Raw genomic sequence first — 8,648 nt, forward strand, 5'->3', positions numbered from 1 at the left:
TAAGCACTTAAACTACAGAGACGGTGTGCTAGGGGTACCTAGAGAGAGCAAGCAGTAGAGTGGCCATCACATCAGCAACCCTGACATGAGTATTGGGAGAAAGCTTCAAGTGTAATTTGACACCTTCTAGCTGTGGACTAATTGGAGGCCCAAATCACGTCTGGAGACGACAACCTGCCAGGATTCTCAGCACCCACCCCTTCCAGTAGTTGAGGGGTGGAGACCTCTCATCAGAGCAATGCTTCTGGATTTATCTGATGGACCCCTCCAAATCCTCCCTCACGTTGTTTGCATCATTCTACAGATAGCAAGTGCCTGGATACTATACATTCTTAGGACTCCAGTTTAGTGACATATTTTGCCTAGGAACAAGTTACTTACACTACATTAGTGCCCACAGGCCCAACCCAGGATCAGGGCCACATCATGTTGTGAAGACACTCAAGATATCTCACAGCCTATGCTCAGTCTCTATTACTGCCCTCCCCCCACCCCCTTGGATACTTCATCCTGCTTCTATTTCGAACTGCATCACACAGACAGCTAGCACCAGATAGCTGTAATGCCAACTTACAATGGCAAATCACTAGGTCTGCTATGCTCCTTGCAAAATTTGATCTCTGGAATTTGCTGTCCGCCAGTCAGTAAGATCAAAGCAGATTGATATGAAAATGCAAATGACTAAGACAGCACTCCTAGAGCAGACTAAAGTAGTGATGTTGCTGGGGGTGATAACAAAAAGTACGAAAGGCCAAAGGCATTCAAAGTTTATCCTTCAGCATCCCCAAAAGATATTTCAAGTCATCCATAAACCTCACTGTAACTTAATAGTTATTTGTTTACAGCTTTCTGCTTACCTATTGTACACAGTGTACCCGCAAGCCGTTCTTTCTTAGGGGCTACAAGGGAGTGGGAAGTACCTAATTTACCATCATCATAGGGGATGACCCAGAGCCCATTTTGTTATTTTGCAATGTAATCAGAGCAATTATTTTTTGACCCCACCCCCAATTCCTTTGCTCAAGGATGTGTTGTACCATTCTGGCAGAGGTTGGGAGTCACAAGAGAATTGCATTGAGGAACCTTCTGTGCAAAGACACGACTTCCTCTCCTCTATATTATGGCACAGTACCCTGGAACCTCCCACAACGAGACACAACTGCATCCCCTCTGGTGAGCCACAGCACAGCACCAAGGAACCTCCTGCACTAACACACAAGTTCTTTATATTCATACAGTTTCTCTCCCTACACATCTTTTGGGTAAGTCATTATACTTGGTTGCTAGATTAACAATGGATTCCTAGAGGGCCTCCTTGTAGTCTTCCAGTGCCTGTACAATGCAGGCATATGAAAAACGGCACCATTTATGCACAGGGCTTCCTAACCAACCAAAACAGATGCAGGTGGCCGTGAGTAGATCCAAGGACGTTTAAACTGAAACTGCACATCTTCCATCTTCGGGCTACAAGCACATTCATCTCTCAAGCGACACTCCAGAGGATCTGTACAATATTTAGCTAGCAGGTCCCCACCATGGGTAGAAGGGAAAATCGGTGGGGAGGGGGGACAGCAGAAGTGGATTCAGTGGGGAGCACGTTTCTGTGATTTACCAGCAGGCCAGAGCCCCCAACAGGACGCAAGGGGCCATTTGCGGCGCGGGAAGCACTATGTTTGAGGTGATCTCAAGCCCGTTTTTGTTCATTAACGTTCACCTCAAGCTTTTCACAAGGGTGCGCCAGCCCTGGCGCGCTGGTCACATTCCGCCGTGGGCAGCTCCACTTGGCCTCCCGGCCTCCCCCGGCGGGCAGTGTCCCGAGCTGTGCGCTGCCCCCGGGGCCCCTCCAGCCCAGCGGCGGGACTGGCCCTGCAGGGCGGGCGCACGGCTCGGGAGCAGGCCGCCCGGCGCTCACCTCGCAGCTGAACTCCATCTCGGCGTCCATGGTCATGATCCGCACCGTGAAGGTCTTCGGCTGTTTCCTCTTCAGGGAGCTGAAGCTCATCCGAGACGCGATGGCCCCGGCCATGGCGAGGCGCGGGAACCGCCCCCGCCCCACGCAGGCTCCGGGAAGGCCCGACGCCCGCCGGGTGCAAGACCGGGCCCGGGCAGGTCAGCCCGCCCCCCCGGCCTGCAGCGGGGGGCAGGGGCGTCGCATCGGCCTGACGCCGGGCCCGCGGCTCACCCCGGCACTCCCGCCTGGCGAGACCTGGCCTAGGGGCCGGGCTGGGGGCGGGCGCTCCGGGGGAGGTCGGGGCCCTGGCCCGCGGGGTGCGGCGGCCTCCACCGCTCCGGGGGCCGCTCGGGGATCGGGCCCTGCCGGGGGGCGGGGCCGCTCTCAGGGGCGGGGGCCGCAGGAAGCGGCGCTACCTGCCTCAGCCAGCGCAGCCTAGCCGCACCGCTCTCCGCCATTGGCCCAGTAGCTCGCCAGGGGCGGGACACCGCCCTTCTTCCCGCCCTCCAGAGGGGCATCTTAACCAACAGGATGTTCCTCCCGCCTAGACTTCGGAGTTATCTACAATTTGACTGGCTTTTGGCGCTGCCATTCTGTCGTGTTTGGTTTCCATAGGTCCCGCCTTCCCAGCAGGGTTGGTTGAGAGACTGCTGAGCACGGCAGGCCCCTGGCGGGAAGGCGAAGCACGGGCTCTGGCTCCCCCTAGTGGTAGCCCTCCCCCTGCTCAGCCTCACGCCCGGGGGTCCCCTCTGTGCCAGCGAACCGGGAGGAAACGTCACAGCAGAACACGTGGGCAGGGCAGGGGGTCTGAAACAGTTCTTATAGTGGGGGGTGTTGATGATGGAAACCACCTATCTGGTGTTTGTTATTACTACTTCAAGTCAGGGGGTGCAGCAGCATCCTCAGCATCCGCAGTTCCAGCACCACTGTACATGGGGTGTGGGGGGGGGGCCTCAGAAATCTGTGCACGGTCATGTTTGCCCCCGCCACGGCAGACTGATAGGATAGCACTATCTGTCATCGTCACGTCAGCATCACACCAGGAGGACAGCCGTGCAAGACACTATGATGTTGCACAGCACAGTGAAAACACTGTTTACACTTAGCCTTGGAAGGATTCAATTTTTATCAGTAAACATCAATTTCACCATGTACGCACACAGACCCATGCAAAAACGTCCCCATCAGTAATAACCAAAACTGGCAGATAGGCAAAAGAAGAAAAATGCTGCCTCAGAACTTGTCAGAGCTTGAGTTAAGGATACTTTGTCTATTTTGACATGTGATGTTGCCAAGTGGTGCTTTAACAGTATAGAGCTTTAACATTCTGAATCTCATCATCTCTTGCCATTAAATAATTATTGTCTCACCTGCCCTGCCCAGAATTTCCTGCAACTGTAAACATCTTGATGGATCAATAACTGAAAAATATGCTTAAAATCCATAATTTTGCACAACCGGGAAAATGTAAATCGACAACAATTTAAAAGTAAATGCTTATAAATAAACATTGATATTATCCATCAAAATGTTTACACTTGATTTTAGCCAAAAGGCTGAGAAGTGATATCAGTTGAAATTATTGAAAAAAATTGAAATTGAATTTTGCCAAGCCTCCTCGCAGGCTAGCACTAGCAGAGCAAACTCCAGAAGGTGGCTGGCAAACCTGAGCTCCTAGAAATTTTACATGTAGCAAGAGTAGTGTCTACAGACTCATGGATTCTATTCCAACTTCTGCCACGCTCACCATGAGTTCTTAGACAGGGTATTTAATTTCAGTGGGTCTCTTTAGTTCACCCCTGTGCTGTGGGTTTCCTAGCATAAAGGATCACTAAGCTGATGGATCTGGGCCCTAGGGAATTTCCCCTATGTAGGGATTCCCTGATGGCACAGAGGAGAAACGGGGCTGAGGCTAGAGTGCAACTGCACTCTAGTTATTCCAAGCTGTTGGAACAGTCATATGGACCCTAGGCAGCCAGGAGGCAAGTTGGGCTGCTCTGATCAGCTCTGGGAGATAAAGAAGCCCACAGCTGGCTCAGGACAGGCAAGGCACAAAGGAGGCCCAGCCTTTTCGGCTCTGTGCCGAGCTCAGCTCTGGCACTGGAATGCAATGAGCTATGTGTGTCAGCTTCCTTATCTGTAAAATAGGGATCTGATCCTTCCCTAACTCCCAGGATAGAAGGGTTGTGAGGCTTATTGAATTAAAAACTGTGTTGCCCACACTTCCACAGTGGATCTCTCTGTCTCCCTATAGTGGGTAGTCCCAGGAATTGGTGCTGGAACTTGGTGCACTGGGGGTGCTGCAGCATCCCCTGTCGTGAAGTGATTTCCATCATATCCAAGGTTTACAGTTTGTTTCAATGGCTCTTAGCACTGCCACTATACAAACTGTTCCAGCACCCCTGGTCACAGGGGCATTGGAATGGGGGCAGGTTGGGGGCCATGACCTCATCACTTTTAAAAGCTCAGAGCACATGGCAGGAGAGGGATAAAAACCCTAAGGCAAAGGACCTAGCACCTCTGTGCTGCTTGGAGGACAAGGTGTTTCTAGGCATAAGCAAGAGCTCCCCAGCGACTTAGCCTGGGTTAGCCCTAAAGGACAATTACAGCTTGCTGATGAGAGAAGCCTATATTACCTTTTGAAACATGAGCTTGTAACCCATTTGTGTGTCTATGTTCACTTGCTTTAGCCTTGTAAATAACTCTCCCATGTCCTTTTCCTGCTTGATAAAACTTCATGTAGTTTATTATAGGGTCAGCTACAAACATTGTCTTTGGATGAGACCTAAAGAGTAACTGGCCTGAGGTAAGTGATTGGTCCTTTAGGATTAGGAGTAACTTGCATCCCACAAAGTGGATATTCACCCATGAAAGCTCATGCTCCAATACGTCTGTTAGTCTATAAGGTGCCACAGGACTCTTTGCTGCTTTTACTGAATATTGCTGTGATTCTTCTTGGTGTAAGGGGCTGTCTATCACAGAGCTACACTCACCTGGTGGCAAGACAGACCAGAGCACCCATAGGGACTGTCTGTGACTCCGTGTTCAGGCTGTGAAGGTGCCTGAGGAGTTTGTACTTGGTGCAATCAAAGTTTAGAACTCACAACCAATTTGGGGATGGTGCTCTTGGGAGTGTCACACCACATATAGGGGTTCATGAGTCCACTTCAGCCTTGGAGCATTGTGGCAACTCACCAGCGTGGTGCCTCTCACTGGACATCCAGGGAATTAGCTCACCAGCCTCCAGAGCAGCTTCTGTTGGCCAGTGTCCTTCCTGGACCCCAGTGCTCCTTTCCCCAGTACCCCCACAGTCTCTGGGTCTCCCCTCCCAGGGGAACCCCCTATCCCCACCTCACCTCAGTATATGGCTACTGTCAGTCACCATCTAGCCCCCACTCACTGGGGCAGACTGCAGTGTACACACCATCCATCACTGGCAAACAGGAGTTTGGACCTGCTGCCTTTGCCTACCCCAGGCTACCCCTCTGTAGCCCCAGTACCTGTTCTGGCCTTTATCAAGGCCTCCAGCCGGGGGGTTCTCCGAGCTGGAGCTGGAGCTGGAGCTGGAGCTTGCCTTGCCCCGCCCCACTCCACTCCACTCCACTCCACGTCCTTCTCTCTATGGCCAGGGGGACTTTGTCAACTCCTGGCTCATGGGCCTTTTATAGGGCCAGCTGTGGCCTGACAGGGGTGTGACCCAGCTGCGGCTGCTTCCCTAATCGGCCCAGCCTTTAGCTCTCGGCCCAGGCTTACTGGTTCCCTGCCGCAGCCCTCTTCCAGAGCTGTTTTAAGCCTTTCAGGACAGGAACAGGGTTAGTCTATGTTCTTTACCCAGGCAAGAGAGCTTCACGCACTGAAGTCCCAGGCCCAATCACTGCACCTGATGCCCCATCTAGGGGAACATGTCACATAAAGCAGGAAGGTAGAGGAGGGCAAAGCACCGTTTCTGTGATTCCATTTTTCGGGGGCGGCCAAACATGCAGCCTACGGTGTTCTCCAGTGAAGCTTGTGGGCGTGGATGCCTCCATCTTCTTTATTGAAGCCTGGCCTGTGCTGCAGCACCTACAGCTCCAGCTGAGCATCGTCGTGGGCCAAGCTGCATTTGATGAGGGACAGAACGTGAAGAACACCCTCATTGCTTCAGATGCGGGTGTGCAGGGGGGTCCTTCTGCCAGGTCTGGAGAACTCAGCAGGGGGATGGGAGACAGCAGATCTTGGGTTCTAATCCTGACCCCACCGCTGCCATGCACCATGGTGGTGGGTAAGTCACTCTGGACTGTTATTTCTGAACTAGAGAGTCACACACTGTGTTGCTCCTGTAGGTCGAGCTCTGCAGTATTTTAAGGGCAAACGGAGGTGAGGGACTGGGGCTGCTTGTAGGGTTGCCAGGCATCTGGTTTTCAACCAGAATGGCCCAGTTGAAAAAGGACCAGTTTAAAAGAGAACTGGATAAATTAATAGAGGTTAAGTCCATTAATGCTATTAGCCAGGATGGGTAAGGAATGGTGTCCCTAGCCTCTGTTTGTCAGAGAGTGGAGATGGATAGCAGGAGAGAGATCACTTGATCATTACCTGTTAGGTTCACTCCCTCTGGGGCACCTGGCATTGGCCACTGTCGGTAGACAGGGTTCTGGGCTGGATGGACCTTTGGGCTGACCCAGTACGGCCGTTCTTATGTTCTTATGACCCTGGCGGCTCTGGTCAGCACTGCTGACCAGGCAATTAAAATTCCAGTTGGCTAATGTAGGCTCCCTGCCTGCCCTGGCTCCACGTGCCTCCCAGAAGCAGCTGGCATGTCCCTCTGGCTCTTAGGCACAGGCATGGCCAAGGGGGTTCCATGCACTGCCCCCACCACGAGTGCTGGCTCCGCACCTCCCATTGGCCAGGAACCATGGCCAATGGGAGCTGCAGAGGTAATGCCTGCGGGTGAGGGCAGCACGTGGAGCCACCTGGCTGCCCCTTGGCCTTGGAGCAGGCGGGACATGCCAGCCTCTTCCGGGAGCCACCTGAGGTAAGCACCAGGGAGGGGGGAGGAAGGGGACATGGCATGCTCAAGGGAGGAGGCAGGACCAGACTGGGGATTTGGGAAAGGGGTTGGAATAGGGGCAGGGATGGGGCAGAGTTGGGGCAGGGAATTTGGGGAAGGGGTAGGAATGAGGGATGGGCAGAGGTGGGAGGGGGCAGGGCAGGGGTGGAGTCAGGGTGGGGCCAGGGGCAGAGGGGGGTCGAGCACCCACTGGCGCAGAAGAAGTTGGCACCTTTGCCCCTTCTCACACTCTGAACCCCTCAGGTCTAGCCCAGAGCCGCCTCCTGCATCCCAAACCTTAATCCCTGGCCCCACCCCAGAGCCCGCACCCCCAGTAAGAGCCCTCACCCACTCCTGCACCCCCTACCCTAGCCAGGAGCCCCCTCCTGCACCCTGAGCCCCTCATTTATGCCCCCACTCCAGAGTCCACACCCCCAACCCAGAGCCCCCTCCTGCAGGCCAAACCCCTCATCCCCGGCCCCATCCCAGAGCCTATACCCCCAGCTGGAGCCCTCATCCCCTCCTTCACCCCAACCCCCCGTCCCAGCCTGTTGAAAATGAGCAGGTGAGCAAGGCTGGGGGAAAGCATGCGAGGAATGGAGGGGCAAATGGAGTGGGTGGGGGCAGGGCCTCAGGGAAGGGGCGGAGCAGGAGTGGGGCAAGGGTGTTCGGTTATCAAAGTTGGTAACCCTAACTGGCTGGTGAGGGGGCCAGGGGCCAGTGGAGGGTGGTCTGGTGGTGCTGGGGTTGGGGGCCTGGCTAGGGCCTTGCCAGAGTAGAGGCAAGTACCCTGGGTGAGAAGGAGGGCAGCTGGCTGGAGGGGGGCATGGGACCCAGTGGGGGAGCTAGCTGGAGTGGGGGCAAGGGGCCTGGCTGGGTGTACTGCTCTGCTTTCATATGCATGACAGCACGCAGCCCCCAAGTAACAGATGCCCCATGTTCCCATTATGGACCCCAAGAGAAGTGCCTGTTAGTTGAATGTGGAGCTTTACTTGGCCATTTCGCATGGCCAGTTCAGCAACACCCTTTTCTGGAGCCCCAGCATTTCTGCTCAGTCACCCCTGCCTAGCTCCTGCTGCCCTCTCCCGCTGCAAAGATCAATCCCCAGCCCTACTTGTCCTCCCCCAATCAGGGGTTTTACTCAATCCCCCCTGCCCACACCAGAGTCAGCCCTATACAGCCCAGTCTCATCCTTTAGTTTCCCCAGCTGTAAATGGGCTGATAGTTCTCCCCAGGCCACTAGATTGTATTGCCTTCACTGTGAAAAATACACAGACAGTACTGACTCCTACCCAGCACAGCCTGACAATTCATCGTAAGTTGCTGCTCTGAACCACTGTCCTGGACACTTGAAGTTCTAACTTGTTTGTATTTCAGTAGCACTTGGCAGCCCCAGTCACGGCCCAGGCCTTCATGGTGCTAGGCTATGTACAAATGCAAGCCAAAGAGATGGTCCCTGCCCCAGTGGATTTACACACAGCAATCTCTCCCCTGCACAGGCTGGCTGACCTATCTCAGTGCCTGGGGCAGAGTGGGACATGAAGCAAAAAGCACTCGGTCCAGACTGGCACGTGCTTCTGCGGGCAGGGAAATCCAATCCCAGCCCTGGCTTGCCTAAGGCTACTGAATCTATTAGCTGTAGTGGAAGCTTTACTAAAACCCAGCAAGCGT

At 54.1% G+C, this 8,648-nt stretch overlaps 1 protein-coding gene across 4 annotated transcripts in view; it reads right to left on the reverse strand.

Annotated features, from left to right (window-relative positions):
- Positions 1-2,103, reverse strand: part of NF2 (NF2, moesin-ezrin-radixin like (MERLIN) tumor suppressor) — a 110,413-nt gene extending 108,310 nt beyond the window's left edge. For 3 of the 4 annotated variants that reach the window (XM_050923784.1, XM_050923783.1, XM_050923786.1), the window contains exon 1: positions 1,913-2,103. In XM_050923784.1, the coding sequence (XP_050779741.1) occupies positions 1,913-2,026 (114 nt within the window). In that variant the 5' untranslated portion in view covers positions 2,027-2,103. The remainder of the gene's footprint in view (positions 1-1,912) is intronic. The other variant, XM_050923785.1, reaches the window with a different exon arrangement.
- Positions 2,104-8,648: the final 6,545 nt, after the last annotated feature.

This window comes from Gopherus flavomarginatus, chromosome 15, assembly GCF_025201925.1.
Source record: "Gopherus flavomarginatus isolate rGopFla2 chromosome 15, rGopFla2.mat.asm, whole genome shotgun sequence".
In the NCBI taxonomy this organism is placed as follows: domain Eukaryota; kingdom Metazoa; phylum Chordata; order Testudines; family Testudinidae; genus Gopherus; species Gopherus flavomarginatus.